General features: G+C 44.3%; 1 protein-coding gene across 1 annotated transcript; it reads left to right on the top strand.

The window, feature by feature from the left end:
- The first annotated feature begins 5,863 nt into the window (after window positions 1–5,863).
- LOC311148899 (RNA exonuclease 1 homolog) lies at window positions 5,864–15,732 on the top strand. Its single transcript, XM_084185916.1, has 16 exons — window positions 5,864–6,215; window positions 6,686–8,571; window positions 9,611–9,712; window positions 9,806–10,022; window positions 10,279–10,436; window positions 10,518–10,655; window positions 10,883–11,006; window positions 11,181–11,306; window positions 11,390–11,527; window positions 11,634–11,747; window positions 11,878–11,951; window positions 12,202–12,312; window positions 12,424–12,539; window positions 12,654–12,792; window positions 12,895–13,015; window positions 14,583–15,732. The coding sequence occupies exons 1-16, from the start codon at window positions 6,029–6,031 to the stop codon at window positions 14,669–14,671; spliced, it is 3,840 nt and encodes a 1,279-aa protein (XP_084042042.1). The 5' UTR covers window positions 5,864–6,028; the 3' UTR covers window positions 14,672–15,732.
- The last annotated feature ends 823 nt before the right edge of the window (window positions 15,733–16,555 follow it).

Below are 16,555 nucleotides of genomic sequence, written 5' to 3' on the forward strand. Positions count from 1 at the left end.
CGATTCTCTTGACTTATTTTTGCTATTTGTCTTAGGAGTGGTTAGATGCCTTGGGGTCAATTCAAGGACGTAACTGCAGAACCGTTCCAACATGTTTTCACTTGTTAGCTGGCACAATCACCACAGTTCATCAGGCTGAAGTCATTTGACGATCTATTCTACTGTAAATGGTGCTATCAGATACAAAGCTGAGTAAAGGACACATTTTGATCTTTGCTTGGGGTCTGTTAAGTAATATTTACTATCAACCTAGTCACATGTAATTGGTTTGGTCCTGAGTCCGAGGTGTTAAGGATTCATGACTGTCTGTTCACACAAGGCAACTGACGCAACTCCCTGTAAGCGCTGCCACTATGTTCCCCAGGAGATCTGTTGGTGTTGCTGATCAACCCAGGGGCTGAGGACACTGAATGCCTGCTAATACTCAGCACACAAGTCATATGCTCAGAATCTGATACTGTAATTTTCCATTTGCTCAACAGAATGTAGAAAAGGAATGTCCTATTATATAACCGACGCACTACTAACCCATTGCGCAAACATCACCAGGGATATCAAGGAAATTATGCAATGGCAATGTTAGTTTGCTTGGGGATGAGCTATAGCTGGCTTGGTACACCAGTTTCAGAGCAGTGCTCAAATCTTAAGTATGTCTCCCCCTAGTGTATACTTTCTAAAACTACTCCAGTGTGCCAAAAAATATTGCACACAACCAAATGGGTATTTATTTGATATGTTGGTCAAAATAAACTAGGAGCACACCTGTTGAGTGAAATACACTTTACTCCCTTCAGGACTCCTGTTAAGCTGTGGGAGTTGTTCTGGTGTTCGTTACTCATTTGAGGTCTGAGGTTCTTTGGGCTCCACAGGGACATCCTTAGCCTTAGAGGCCGCTGGGGGGTGTCTCTTGTCCAGGTTTTTGGCCACAGCCTCAGGAACCTCAAATGCCTTCAGAGAGTCCATTATCCGTTTTGGGTAACCCCAGTTCTTGTGAGCTTTCTTTTTGCTCACATTGCCCTCTAAAGCCTCTTTCTGTTCATCAGTCAAAAATGGTAAGTCACTTGTCATTACCTCAATGTCATACTTGGGCTTTGGGAAAACCCTGCTGTGATCCATCTTTGGTGCCTTGGGTATGAGGGCATCAAGAGACTTCTGCACCAGCTGAGGCAGACCCCAGAGGTGTTGGATTTTTTTGCATTTGATGTGGAACTCTAGCTTGTCTCTAATTTCTTTGCGGATAAAAAGTGTCTTTGAGCAATACAATTCAAACTCTACCTCTGACACTTCCTTCGGCTGAGGAGTTTCTTTGGGTGTGATCAGTTCCATGGACTTGCTGAAGATGGTGGGCGCTCCCAATACATTTGCCAAATGCTTCTGTTTCAGGTTCATTTCAATAAGTTTAATGGATGCCTTTCTCATGAATAAAACATGTTTCACTCTGGGTATAGGGATGCGCATACCTGGTCCGACTAGCTTCTTCACCAAACTCTTCAGAGGAACCCTTTCCTGTGGCATAGACAATATGATTTCCAGGCACTTGCTCTTCAATTCCATTTCAAATTTGGTCCTGGGATCAGCTGTGCTAACTTCCAATGCATCAGGTCGAGTGGCTATATCTATGACAAGAACGCTGCTACATACACTTTCCTCAGTAGAATAATCATCACACTCAGTTGACGTTGCAGAGAGAGATTTCTCCCCCTCTGTTTCTTGACCTGGTGATGTTACTGTTATTGGCTCTATCTCACCCTGAAGTTGTTGGCATGTGATCAGAGGCTGGAAAATGGTTTCAGCGTTACTGTCCATCATCAGATTTCCCTTGTCCATACTCTTATTTCTCTGTTGACACTTAGCGGCTTCTGCCCTAAAGGCTTTTATACACTTCAAAGCAAGCTTGGGAAGAGCCCACTGCTTTTGTATCACTTTATGCTTCACATGACTCTCAAGTCTGTTCCTTACCTCCTGGGGGAGGAATGGGGTTTCTACACCATGGAAATCCAACTCAACTGGCTGTAGTGTGACCGATGTAACCTCCTCGGCTGCCTTCTTCCCCAGGGAGTCTGAGTAGAGAGTACGCACTCCCAGTAGGTGCTGTAGTCGGTTTTGCTTCAGAGTCATCTCAAGGAAATCAGTTGTTTCCTCTCCAATCATACGGATTAAAAATGATCTTGGCTTGGGATATGCAAAAAGATGGACCAAACATTCAGGAGGACGATGAGTCTTCACCAACCCTGGACATACTTTTAAACCTAAGGGCTTGCTAGATGTTCTAGTCTCCATCTTTTCCCGTTTCGGATCTTTCTGACCATTGATTGCCACCCGGGATATATCAGTAGTGTTCATTTTTTTTTATGTGGTCTTTGCGTTGTGATGCTGGTCGGGATCTAAAATGTTGTCACATACCATAGGTTGATGATTTTCCTCTTCAACATTGAAAATAAGCTCATGAATCCTCTTTGTGGCCTGCTTCAGTCTTTCTGGGAGTAGCATCACAATAACTTGAACCAACAATATGGCACGTCTCCATAACCTGCGTATGGTCCTTCGGCGGATACTGTGCTCTAGACTGTGCCTCCACTGCCTCAACTCTGACCTGCCAGCAGGACCTTTGTTAGTAGAGGATGGCTCATCCTTAGAAACCAACGGTGGAGCATGGACCCTTTCACTCATCCCAGATCTTGCAGACACAAGAGTGGATAGATTGGATGTTGAGCTGAGGGAGGACCAGGAGGTAAATGAGCTGATAGAATCAGATGACCCCATAATGTTCAGAGGCCAAAAGCTGTACTCAGTCTCACTGCTGGTGGTGGTGTCGTTTCTGGACTCTGGAGTGTCCACTCTGATGTTGACACACCTGTCACCATCATTGTTGCACAGGTGCATAGACCTGCACTGTTTGCAGTCAGACGGTAACTCGACATGACGTTTGGAGGAAAATGAAGGTTTTCTCTTTGTTTCCAGTTCACTGGCCCTGTCATAGAAAGAGTCATATTAATTGTCGTATTCAGAGTCGTATTTCGTAGCAGGGCGATAATCTGAGCTGGAGTCAACATAGGAATCTGGAGGCTGCCTCCGCCATGGCTTCCTCTGTCTTCTGCTCCCACACCTGATCTTGTGCACAGTGTTCTCCGGCAGATCATCCAGTTCATTCACATGGTCTAAGCAGCTACTGTATAGAGTGTAGCTCTGGGAGGTCAAATCCTTCAGCATGTCCCTTGTGAGAAAAAATACCACTGATATTAGTTTAAAAAAATACAAGAAATGTATGACATTTCTTAAGTGTTGGCTAGAGCACACACAAACACACACACATACACCAGAGGAGGCTGGTGGGAGGGGCTATAGGAGGACAGGCTCATTGTAATGGCTGGAATATAATAAATGTGGTTTCCATATGTATGATGTGTTCGATACCATTTCATTAATTCAATTCCAGCCATTACAATGAGCTCATCATCCTATAGCTCCTCTCACCAGCCTCCTCTGTCTCACACACACACACACACACACACACGTTTCTAAACTTACAAAAAATCTGTGTCATCATAGTCTTCATCATTTCCTTTCCATAGATCCCATAACACCACAGTATGATGCCTGAGCAAAACAAAAACACAACGATCTTGACAAGGATTGTCACATCAAGACCTAGGAACAGAGGCCGAGAAGAGAAATTCTCACCGTTCCTGAAATAATTATTTGCTGTAGCAAACATACTAGCGATCATCTAGGCCTGCTACATTTAGTGTTCAGCATTTGCCCCATTAATGGCGCGTTTTGAAGGTTGGTCTAACGGTGAGCAAATGTAGCAAGAACATACAGTGGATACGCTCTAATAATGACTATACCATTACAGTTAGAGCGTCATAAACTATTGCGTAATGCCTTCTAATTTGTGACACAGTTGACACACAAAAACCATTTCAAGCGAAGCCAACGAAGCATACACAGTAATAAAATGCATACATTTACTTCAATGTCTAGCCCACGTGTCAAACTCATTCCATGGAGGGGCGAGTGTCTGCGGGTTTATGCTCCACCCTTGTACTTGATTGATTAATTAAGGTCACTAATTAGTAAGGAACTCCCCTCACCCGGTTGTCTTGGTCTTAATTAATAGCAAAAAACAAGAATGAGTTTGACACCCCTGGTCTATCCTAATCATGACAAACATATGGGAGGGCTATGTCTATATCAAAGCATTTGCATAATTGATTGGCTTAATTGATCGGCTTGACGCGCAGGGAACCATGTAGGCTACAAAATGGGAGAGTTTACTTTGTATGCGCGAGTTGGTGACTGAAGTTGAGCTCAGGAAGGTATAGTTGGTTTTTACTGATGTCGGTACCATTCTGTAGGCGTATTTTGTGAACATAGGGCGCTTTGATTTATTTGTTTCTAGCTCAGGCTGATACAGAGAGACTCATCCATGCTTTTATTACAAGCAGACTTGACTACTGTATTGCTCTCCTGTCTGGTCTACCCAAGCAAGCCATTGGTCAACTGCAAAACGTACAGAATGCTGCAACATGGGTACTGACCAAGACCAGATGGAGAGCACGCATTACACCGGTTTTAAAATCTCTGCACTTGTTGCCAGTGAGTTTCAGAATTACTTTTAAGGTTTTTCTATTGGTTTTTAAATCAATCCACGATTGTGCACCCCAATACATATCAGACATGCTTTTGAGTTATGTACCCAGTAGGTTCCTCTGGCACTGGCCGTTTTAACTATCCCAAAGCCTAGGACCAAGAGGCATGGAGAGGCAGCCTTTAGTTGCTATGCCCCCAACCTCTGGAATAGCCTGCCAGAGAACCCGAGGGGTGCCGACACTGGACATATTTTGAAAATATCTTAAAACACACCATTTTAGCTTTGCTTTTTAGTCTTTCAGTTATTTTTTTAGTTGTTTTGCCTCATGTTTGTGTAGTATATATTTCGGTTTTTATTTTCATTGTTTTATTAGTTTTTCCTGTGAAGCCTGTTGCATTAATGTTTTGAAATGTGTTATATAAATAAAGCTTGATTTGATAGGGTTAGGCTATATTGAGTTTACAGACCATATCCTAGATTGTAGGCCTAATCTAATTTGGGCAAAATTCGGAGTACTATTTTGGCTACAAAAACCTGCTTGAAGAATCAGACTAAACGCACGTATTTTGATGCGATATGTAATCAAGCCTTTAACAGAACATGGCCCATTTGGGGTTGATTGAAACATTTTACAGCCTTCTAAAAAAAAAAAAAAAATCAATCTCAAATCAGTGCAATTGAACTCTTCTCATTCTTTAATTATCTTCTACATTTTGTTATGTTTGATTAGGATGAGTGCAGTTGCTTTTCAAGATGCCAGCTGTTCTGATGACCATATAAGGACTGGGTAAAAGTGTGATGGAAAGTTATTGTGAGAAAAAAAATGGTGTCTGGTTTCATTGCTCTTGTTAAGATCAGATTCGAACAAGTGTTAGGCTATACAATTCTGCAGCCCATTTAGAACCAATGATGTATATAAGAACTGAACAAGTTAGTCTGACCTTGGACACACAACACGTAGTAGAATTCAAAGGCCAATCTAGTGTATGCTACAATATTCTTAGAAGAAGTTTGAGGTAGCAGGGTGACGCAATGGGTTCATTTTCATAGACACTTTTGTAAGTCCTTAGTTACATTTTAACTATCAGATAGCAAATGTTAACACACGTTTTATTGGTGAGAAATTAAACAAATCAAACATTTGAACAAACGCAGGCCGTGGGTACTTTACACGCTGATGCCCTGGACTGAATTTGCACAGGCAAATATTTAGCGTTCTAAATGACGTAGATATGTGCGACATGTGGGGCTTTTTGTGAGAGTTTATTTGGCCATCCAACATGGCGTCGTAGGGACTGTTATTGTTGTATTGCACGTAGCTATGTGAATCCAAGTGGATTCATGTCCATTTACTCAAACTAAAAAAACCACTAACTACTACACCAAATTGTGTCGGTCTCGAGTCTGCGGGAATGAGAGAGGTCAGGGAAGACTATGCTGAGATCCACCGGTTTCTTCCGTGGGATTGACTGCCCGTTTAACACGGATAGTTGCAACGTGAAAAGCGTCAAAGATGGGTGCGAAAGACCGTACTGTCACTTCAGACACAGCCAACAGAGACCGGCGTCTTATGTATCAAATGACATTCGAAAATCAAACGAGTTTTACTCCAAACAAAAGGGTGAGTTGCATTTATATTGTATTAATATAATATGGCTTACGTTAGCTAGCTAGCGAGTGTACATTATGTCGCAGTGGCTGCATAGTGTTTAACTTGCTAAATTATTCCCTGCTTTACTGAAGGGTTGACGACACAATTGCAACTTGTACATTAAATGAATCCTCCGAATCGGCAATACTGTGTAATTTCTTAGCTGCATTAACTAGTTAGCTTGTTAACTAGAGTAAAGTCAAAGTGATATACCGGGTAAGTGGTGTCCGGATGTTAACCCTTTTAATTGGAATAATTTTGCGTCTTGTCTCAAGTCACGTTTGTTGACAACGGCATTTGAAACCTTATTTCACTCCAAGGTAGACCGAATAGAACGTATTCAATTGAACTGTTACAGTACTGTAAAACTGTACATTATTCTTACCATAGAAAATTCTTGACAATTTGCTAATTCTAATCTGTATCATGGCTCTCTCCAGAGCAATGTGGCTATGACCCATTCAACCCAGAGGTAGTGAGACCTGAGGAGCAACAGAATGGGGAGCCTGCTGCTGCCACAGTGGACATGGGTGCCCTGGAGCTTGAGTTGGTCAATCGCGCCATCGAGGAGGTACGCAGTGAGGTGGAGCGGGAAAAGAAGAAACTCTCACGAATCGGGGACCAGGAATATGACCCTACCGCCAGTTCCCCCAAAGTGGTGGCTAAATGGCCAAAACCACCGGCCTTGGCATCCCACTTGGCGTATGACCCAGGCAGTTATCAGATGACTACAACAGCTGATTATAACCCTACCCCTCGCTCCAGGAAGTACACCTTGGACTCTGACAGCAAGGACAACCATGCCAGCTCCATGGAATATGTGCCCACCTCAGTTACCAAAACAGCTGTGAAAAAGCCTGTTCCCCGAACACAAACTCCTCATCTTCACTCTTTGCCTACTAGTCCTAAGTACTCCACTATTGCATCCTGCTCCAAGAATAAGTACACAGTGGATAATTCTAAACCATCCACAGACATGGAATATGACCCTCTCTCCAACTATTCAGCTAAAATTGCTGGCATAAATAAGAAGAACCAGAGGACAGGTGCTACTCTGGGCGAAGGGAAAAAGAGACCTCACCTAACAGGGACTGGAAAGCGGTCAACAGATGAGGAATATGTGCCAACCATTAAGAAGCCACGGCAGGTGATACCAGACCTACTGAAGTACACTGCCAGTTTCTCTGAGTCTGATGAAGAGAGCTCTGGGACAGAGTATCGACCCACCTCTCTCAGCCGTCTGCAGAGGAGGAAGAGCAGCAGTGGGTCAGTGGAGGAAGGGAAAGGAGAGGGGACAGAAGGAGCCGTAGGTGGGCTGAAACAACAGAGTTGGAGTCAGGAGTCTAAAAAGCAGCAGGACACTGCACACTGGGAGTCAGAGGACTTGGAGAACCAGGAAGTAGTAGCTAGGCAGAATGACAAGCCAGAGACTGAAAAAGTGCCAGGTAAAACCAGCCAAATGAAGAGCAGCAAAGTAAAGAAGGTGCATAAATCTGAAAAGGAGTCCAGTAAAAAGAGTGGTTGTGGTAGTAATAGTAAAAAAGGAGCAGGGGACGTTGAGAAAGTAAGTGATTTAAAGAAATCAAGCCACGAAACTGCAAAGAAGGACAGCAAGAATCAGGGAAAGAGAGAAGAGAAAGGCAAGATAAAGGATACATCCATAGACAAAGGCAAGAAGGAGGGAAAGGAAGAAAAGAGAAGTGATGGAAAGAGTAAGATAAGGACAGACAAAGTTAAAGGGGAGTCAAGCAAGAGAGAGAATGAGAGAGAAAAGAGGGGTGGGGATAGTAAAAAACAGAAGACTTCAGACAAGGAAAAGGACTCTTCTAAGTTTAAAGAACACAAGAATGGTAAATATGACGGCAATGGAAGAGAAAAGGACTCGAAGAAAGTTAGCAAAAGGAGTTCTAACAGCAGTAAAGACAAGGTGAAGAAAAGCAGCAGTAGCTCCTCTGATGGTAAAACAGGAAAGGTGGAACAAAGATCTCTGAGTCACGTAGATCTGTTTGGTGATGAGAGTGTAGAGGAGAAAAGTGAAGAGGATGAGGAAGAGGAGACAATTGTGAGGAAGTCAGCTGCTGCTTTCAAGAGGGGGAGTTTGAATAGGAGGAAGGTCTCAGAGCTCACCCCCTCATCCTCAGAGGATGACGACGTTGGTGCGGAAGATGACGTGGGCTATGATGACATGGATGACGGTGGGGTGGACTACTCTGGTCTGCAGGTGGACATGGACTTTGACCTGGATAATGACCCAATGGAGGAGTGCTTACGGATCTTCAATGAATCCAAGGATGTGAAGACTGAGGACAAGGGAAGGCAAGCCAAGGTACCCATAGATTGCCATGTCCCTTCATTGTAGCTTGTTTTGTATAATATTTCCTTAGCTTAGCATTCACTGCTGTTTATCCTGTTCGTTCAGGTCAGTAATGGTGTCATTATTTTAAGAATGGGACTGAATGTAATGTTTTTGTGTCTCCAATATTATACTTAACAAAAATATAAATGCAACATGCAACAATTTCAACTATTTTACTCAGTTACAGTTCATATAAGGAAATCAGTAAATTAAATGAATTAGGCCCTAATCTATGGATTTCACATGACTGGGCAGGGGCGCAGCCATGGGTGGGCCTGAGAGGGCATAGGCCCACCCACTGGGTAGCCAGGCCCAGCCAATCAGAATACGTTTTTCCCCACAAAAGGGCTTTATATAAGACAGAAATACTCCTCAGTTTCATCAGCTGTCTGGGGAGGCTGGTCTCAGATGATCCCGCAGGTGAAGAAGCTGGATGTGGAGGTCCAGGGCTGGCGTGGTTACACGTGTTCTGCTTTTGTGAGGCCGGTTGGACGTACTGCCAAATTTTCTAAAACGATGTTGAAAGTGTCTTATGGTGGAGAAATTAACATTACATTCTCTGGGAACAGCTCTGTTGGATATTCCTGCAGTCAGCATGCGAATTGCGCGCTCCCTCAAAACTTGAGACATCTGTAGCATTGTGTTTTGTGACACAACTGCACATTTTAGAGGCCTTTTATTGTCCCCAGCACAAGGTGCGCCTGTGTAATGATCATGCTGTTTAATCAGCTTCTTGATATGCCACACCTGTCAGGTGGATGGATTATCTTGGTGATTGAGAAATGCTCACTAACAGGGATGTAAACAAATTTCTGCACAAAATTTGAAAGGAATAAGCTTTTTATGTGTGTGGAAAATGTCTGATCTTTTATTTCAGCTCATGAAACTTGGGACCAGCACTTTACATGTTGTGTTTATATTTTAATAATATATTTTAGTTCAGTAGATATTCGTAGAATATTGTATGAAATGTACTGTACATTTGCCCAAAGTTTCTCTGCCTTCCCAGCCCTCTAAAGATTCAGAGGATGAGGATTCCACTGAGAGCAATCAAACCACTCTTTTCCCCGGTCAGAGGAAAAGGGTTTCACATTTCTCAGCCAAAGGAAGTGTGAGTTTGTTCTCTGGTATTTACCCACATATTTATGGTAACTCAAGCAGCAAAAAACCTTTCATTGATTACAAACTGGATTCTGTGTTTCAGACTGAGGCAACCCCGAAGCCTCCACCATACAGGAGACTGACTGCCCAGGAGATCTGTTACCAGCGCATGCAGATAGCACAGCAGCAGGCTGTTCAGCTGGCTGCAGCTGTGAAGACTGCCTCCACACCCAGGCCAAGTCCCAGCCCCAGCCCCTTACTTGGGGAGAGGAAGAGAGTAGCCCACCGCCCCACCCCTTTACCATCCTCCTCCAAATCTGGTAGGAAAGCTTGGCCTAAGGCCTTTATTTATTTCTTATTGTCGAGAAGGAACCTGCAAGTAAGCATTTCGTTGGACGGTGTATACCATGTGTATCCCGTACATATGACTAATAAAACTTGAAACTTAACTAGAAACGTCTCTTCCAGGTCATCTAACACAGTTTGTATACATTACGATTGCACAAACAATATGAGACCAGAAAAGTGTAATTTAAGGTCTGTGTTGTTGAGAAACCTTTCTGTATCTGACTGAAGGTCTTGCTGAGGCAAAGTCGGCGGGCAGCAGAGTGTTGTCGCCCACCTGTACCCTCCCAGCAGGTCTCTCTGTGAAGGCCCAAACATCTGCCGGGATCCTGTCAAAGACCACCACCACTATTGCACAGAAGAGGGTGGCACACACTCCCACAATGAAGGTAATGCCAGATATTGATATTATGCCAGAACAGCCCATAAAATGGGCGTCCATGTAATTGACATGATTTTTCTGTTCTCAGAGCTCTGCAATGAAGCGGCCAGTTATTCCCACCGAGTTTGGGGCCAAAGTGCCCACCAACGTCCGCCAGCGATACCTCAACACATTTATAGATGAGTGTATGAAGTTCTGCCCCTCTGAAGATGTGGCCTTCCAAATGGTATGTGATACCACACAGGGTTAAACTGATTCATCATCAAATTGATCCATGTCTACAGTAAAGTATGTGTGCTCATAGAACAGCTAGTGGTATCCCATTTCAGAAAAGGGTGGATGAGTTATGTTTGTGAAATATTTGATGTGGGTTCAGGTGGTTTACCCATTCACATTTTTGGGAGCTTATTCATAGTGTGCATTGAAAGTTGTAACAGCGGACGGTCTCTCTAGGCCCTGCAGGAGGAGGTGGTGGTGTATGACCGGAGCAGCAGTAAGAACATCTACCTCAACGTGGCAGTCAATGCACTGAAGAAGCTACGCAGCAAGAGCAGCTCCCCCACCTCACTTATTGCCAGTATGTCACTGATAACATACAGTATCCATGTAGCAATTACAAACGGATGGTGTTTGGTGTAGTTGCAGTGCTCCTGTTAGTCATTGCCCTTTGGCACAATTCTAACTTTTACCATTAGGTGAAAAAATACCAAACTGACTGTAGATCAGTCTTATCAGCCTGCTTGTCTTTCAGTGAGCCCTGCAGTGGTGGGGAACAGGAAGGCCCAGTCCCATGAAGAAGTGCTGGGGGGGCGCCTTGCTGCCAAGACCAGCTTCACCATTAATAGGACAGGCAAGCAACAGGCGGAGAAACTCAGTGGTGAGTAGCTAGTCCTCTGGTTGGAGCTGGTATTACTGGCAGTAGGGGTTTGTATTCTAGCTATGTTATCTGGTCTGCTGTAGGTGCTACTCTGTACAGGAAACTGAGGGACTATCTGATGACGGAGGAACTGCTGCAGGAGCATGGATACCCTAGGCCACACCCTGAGCGCTCAGGTCGAGCTGTGGTCCACAACGTCCCGGAGAAGAAGAACGTTGACCGTAAGTCTTTACAAAGCACCTCCACATCCTCCTCAGTCTGGGGTGGATCCAATCCTTCTCGACCAGACACATAAAAAATCTTCCCCATATCTCTTCTCATTCCAAGCGTTTGCCAAGGTGTGCTGTCGATGTGGGACCGAGTATAAGATCAATGCCAACGGCAACTGTGTTCACAAGGAGGAGTGTAATCACCACTGGGGCCGTCTGCGTAGGCATAAAGGTCTGTTTGTCTGTATTCACTTTTGCATTGTTTGAATTTTTGCATGCTGTAAATGGCAAGATGTTAGGATTTGAATGTAGTCGCCCATTTTGGATGAAACTAGTAAGGGCTTCCGTCCATCTATGAACAGTGTCGGGAGGCTTGGAAACCAACTACAACTGCTGCTCAGGAGCTGTGGGCTCTCCTGGCTGCTCCGTGTCTAAGGTAGCACACCTAGCAGTTCTGCTGCATTGCATTTATGTGAACAGAACTAATATGGATACTGAACTGTTATGGGAACACAAGGTGGCAGTGTTGTCCATGTCACATTGTGACTGTGCTACTCATTGGACCTGATGCCTCCCCAGAATACCATCTCTGTGCTTATATTTAAGAATGAATAAATACCACCATTATTTTTAAAAGATGGTTTACTTGTCGTGGAGTTTCCTCCTTGCGTCTTGTCTGTTCATAGCAACACGTTCAGGACGGACGCAAAGAGTCTTTGGATGGCTACGTTCAGACCTTTGAGAAACAGCTTCCCCCGGACGGAAACGGTGGAGTCTATGCCCTGGACTGTGAGATGGTGAGCTGGCTGCTGCACTGCTTTCCTTTGGGCACAATTAGCTGTTTGAGTGCTGAGAGTGGCTCTTAATACCCTATATAATGTGTCCTCTCTCTCGCGCCTCTGTAATAGTGCTACACAAGGCAGGGTCTGGAGCTGACCAGGGTGACTGTTATCAACTCTGAGCTGAAAGTAATCTACGACACATTTGTTAAACCTGAAAGCAAAGTGGTTGACTACAACACACGGTAATGGATACAGAAGGTCTTTGTTCAGTCTTGATTGTGGTGATATAGCTAGCATGCGCGTGAACACACACACACACTAGGACAAAATAACAATATTCATCATGTTTTGCACAGATTTTCGGGTGTAACAGAGGAAGACCTGGAGAATGCCAGGATCACCCTGAGAGACGTGCAGGCGGTGATGCTCAACATGTTCAGCGCTGAGTCCATCCTCATAGGACATAGCCTGGAGAGTGACCTCTTCGCCCTCAAGGTACACATAAACACTCCCCTAATCTGATTGCCCTCTGGTCATTATGTGTGTGTTTTGTAATGTGGCCCACTCACTCTGTACCTCTCGCTGCTGTCTTCGTAGGTCATACACAGCACTGTAGTGGACACAGCCATCGTGTTCCCCCATCGCCTGGGCTCTCCCTACAAGCGGGCCCTGAGGAACCTCATGGCAGACCACCTCAAACGCATCATACAGGACAGCGGTGAGCAGCTAAACCCTCACTACACTGTTTATTATTGTTCCTATGATATATATATATATATATATATATATATATATATATATATATATATATATATATACTGAACAAAAATATAAACGCAACATGTAAAGTGTTGGTCCCATGTTTCATGAGCCGAAATAATAGATCCCAGAAATGTTTCTCTCAAATGTTGTGCACAAATTCGTTTACATCCCTGTTAGTGAGCATTTCTCCTTTGCCAGGATAATCTATCCACCTGACAGGTGTGGCGTATCAAGAAGCTGATTAAATAGCATGATCATTACACAGGTGCACCTTTTGCTGGGGACAATAAAAGGCCACTAAAATGTGCAATTTTGTCACACAGCACAATGGCACCGATGTCTCAAGTTTTGAGGGAGTGTACAATTGGCATGCTGACTGCAGGAATGTCCACCAGAGCTGTTGCCAGATAGTTTAATGTTAATTTCTCTACCATAAGCCGCCTTCAGCGTCGTTTTAGAGAATTTGGCAGTACGTCCAACCGGCCTCACAACCACAAACCATGTGTAACCACGCCAGCCCAGGACCTCCACATCCGGCTTCTTCACCTGCAGGATCGTCTGAGACCAGCTAATGAAACTGTGGGTTTGCACAACCGAATAATTTCTGCAGAAACTGTCAAACAGTCTCAGGGAAGCTCATCTGCGTGCTCGTCATCCTCACCAGGGTCGTAGCAGACTTCAATGAGCAATTTCTCACCATCGATGGCCACTGACGCTGGAGAAGTGTGCTCTTCACAGATGAATCCCGGTTCAACTGTACCGAGCAGATGGTATGGTGTCCTTTGGGCAAGCGGTTTGCTGATGTCAACGTTGTGAACAGAGTGCCCCGTGGTGGTGGTGGTGGTGGTGGGGTTATGGTATGGGCAGGCATAAGCTACGAACAACTAACATATTTGCTTTTTTATCTATGGTAATTTTAATGCACAGAGATACCGTGACGAGATCCTGAGGCCCATTGTCTTGCCATTCATCCGCCGCCATCACCTCATGTTTCAGCATAATGCATGGCCCCATGTCACAAGGATCTGTACACAATTCCTGGAAGCTGAAAATGTCCCAGTTCTTCCATGGCCTGCCTACTCACTCATTGAGCATGTTTGTGATGCTCTGGATCGACGTGTACGACAGCGTGTTCCAGTTCCCGCCAATATCCAGCAACTGCACTCAGCCATTGAAGAGGAGTGGGTGAACATTCCATGAGTGAACATTCCACAGGCTACAATCAACATCCTGATCAACTCTATTCGAAGGAGATGTGTCGAGCTGCATGAGGCAAATGGTGGTCACACCAGATACTGACTGGTTTTCTGATCCACACCCCTACCTTTTTTTTAAAGGTATCTGCGACCAACAGATACATATCAGTATTCCCAGTCATGTGAAATCCATAGATTAGGGCCTAATGAATTTACAGTGTTTCAATTGACTGATTTCCTTTTTGAAATTGTTGCATGTTGTTTCTATTTTTTGGTCACATGTCAACAAATCCCTAGTAGGCCATTTCTCTCTCTCTCTGGTTTCAGTTGAAGGTCATGACTCCAGTGAGGACGCCTGTGCCTGCATGGAGCTCATGATGTGGAAGATCCGAGAAGACGCCAAGGTGAAGAGGTGACCTCTGCTCCACCCCTCCCCTCTAACCGGACCGCTGCAGAGAGACTGATAGGGAGGGAGAGAGGCGGGGCGCTGAAGGCCCGGAGAGAGAACTGTCAGTCTGAGAAGCCAACAGCCCAGCACTTGACGAGAAATAAGTAGCAGGAGCGCTTCAGGTATTCCAAAACAGCCACAGCACTTGAGTTCCACTGACTGGGATAGGACCTTGACAGAGAGGGTGAGAATAGGCTCCTCTGCAGAGATCTGCACAGACAGCCAAGTCACTACGTTGCCTGGTCAGGTGGGCCATTGTGAACAGGTGCTGCTCCGGCCTTGTTGGAATAAAGCAGAGCCAGAGCCCTCGATGGAGCAAGCAGGGAAAGAGCAAAAATCAGCAGTGTTTTCATTTACTGTTTACGTATTTCATTTAGAAGATCCATGATCATGATTGTCACCAGTTTTTCTTGGTATGTATTCTTCTCCTCCTCCCGCCATCTATTTCTGAAAGGTGGGGGGGAGGGAGTTACATCGAAGGCTCCCATCAAATATAACCTTTCTGTCAAATGAAATGTCAGGGCATTGGACTTGTTCACATTATGTTAGGGTGAAAATGCTATTGCTGCTGAGCTGCAGCCTTGGCCCAACTTGCACTATCTGTACTGATGTCAATCTCTTAGTATTTTGGTAGCTCTCAAACTTGATTCATCATGACGGACTTGGTCAGACCCCAAACCAGAAATATGAATTTCTGAAATTGTCCTGGTATGGTTGATTAGAGATGGTGTTGAATAGCTTGACCATCAAATCTCACTATCTCTGTGTCCTGTACACTGCATTTAAGTAACTTAGGCTACTTTTCTATCCACACAGATAGAACCTATTACTCCCAGGGTATGTAGAAAAACTGTCCACATTATGCTGCAATGCAGACCGATATGAAACCGTTTATATTAACTAACGCCTATAATTTGTTATATGGTATAACATATATACTGGTAAAAGAGAACTTGTCCTGTAAATTGTTTCCTTTTGTATTTGTTTATTTTGGTTTATTGTTTTCTATTAAAAATATCTGGTTTACTTAATCATTTCAATGTAAACCTTTTTTTCCTGCATATGTCAAAGCAGGATAAACATAAAAATATCACTAACAAGTGCAGCCTTCACCGAGTATACAAAACATTAAGAACACCATGACATAGACCAGGACTGCACCAACACTGTTCCTGGAGAGCTACCGTCCTGTAGGTTTTTGCTCCAACCCTTATCTAGCACACCTGATTCTAATAATTAGCAGGTTGATAAGATGAATCAGGTTAGTAACACCTGGGGTTGGAGGGAAAACCTACAGGAGAGTAGCTCCACAGGTTTGGGCAACCCTGACATAGACTGACCAGGTGAATCCAGGTGAAAGCTTTGATCCCTTATTGATGTCACTTGTTAAATCCACTTCAATCAGTGTAGCTGAAGGGGAGGAGACAGGTAAAAGGATTTTTAAGCCTTGAGACATGGATTATGTATGTGTGCCATTCAGAGAGTGAATGGGCAAGACAAAAGATTTTAAGTGCCTTTTGAACAGGGTGCCAGTCGTACCGGTTTGTGTCAAGAACTGCAACGCTGCTGGGTTTTTCATGCTCAACAGTTTCCCGTGTGTATCAAGAATGGTCCACCGCCCAAAGGACATCCAGCCAACTTGACACAACTGTGGGATGCATTGGAGTCAACAAGGGCCAGCATCCCTGTGGAACTCATTCGACACCTTGTAGAGTCAATGCCCCAACGAATTGAGGCTGTTCTGAGGGCAAAAGGGGGGGTGCAATTCAATATTAGGAAGGTGTCCTTAAAGTTTTGTACACAGTGTATAATGTATAGTTTTCCAAATGTAGGCTAAGGTTTACTTATGTTA

Source organism: Coregonus lavaretus (assembly GCF_964263955.1).
Source record: "Coregonus lavaretus genome assembly, chromosome: 21".
Lineage (NCBI taxonomy): Eukaryota > Metazoa > Chordata > Actinopteri > Salmoniformes > Salmonidae > Coregonus > Coregonus lavaretus.

Excerpts from the sequence above, each read along its gene's own strand:
- LOC311148899 (XM_084185916.1), top strand. The coding sequence starts at position 6,029 with ATGCTGAGATCCACCGGTTTCTTCCGTGGGATTGACTGCCCGTTTAAC. Across the intron at positions 10,437-10,517 it reads CACACACTCCCACAATGAAG|AGCTCTGCAATGAAGCGGCC; the intron begins GTAATGCCAGAT and ends TTCTGTTCTCAG. Across the intron at positions 11,748-11,877 it reads CCGTCTGCGTAGGCATAAAG|TGTCGGGAGGCTTGGAAACC; the intron begins GTCTGTTTGTCT and ends ATCTATGAACAG.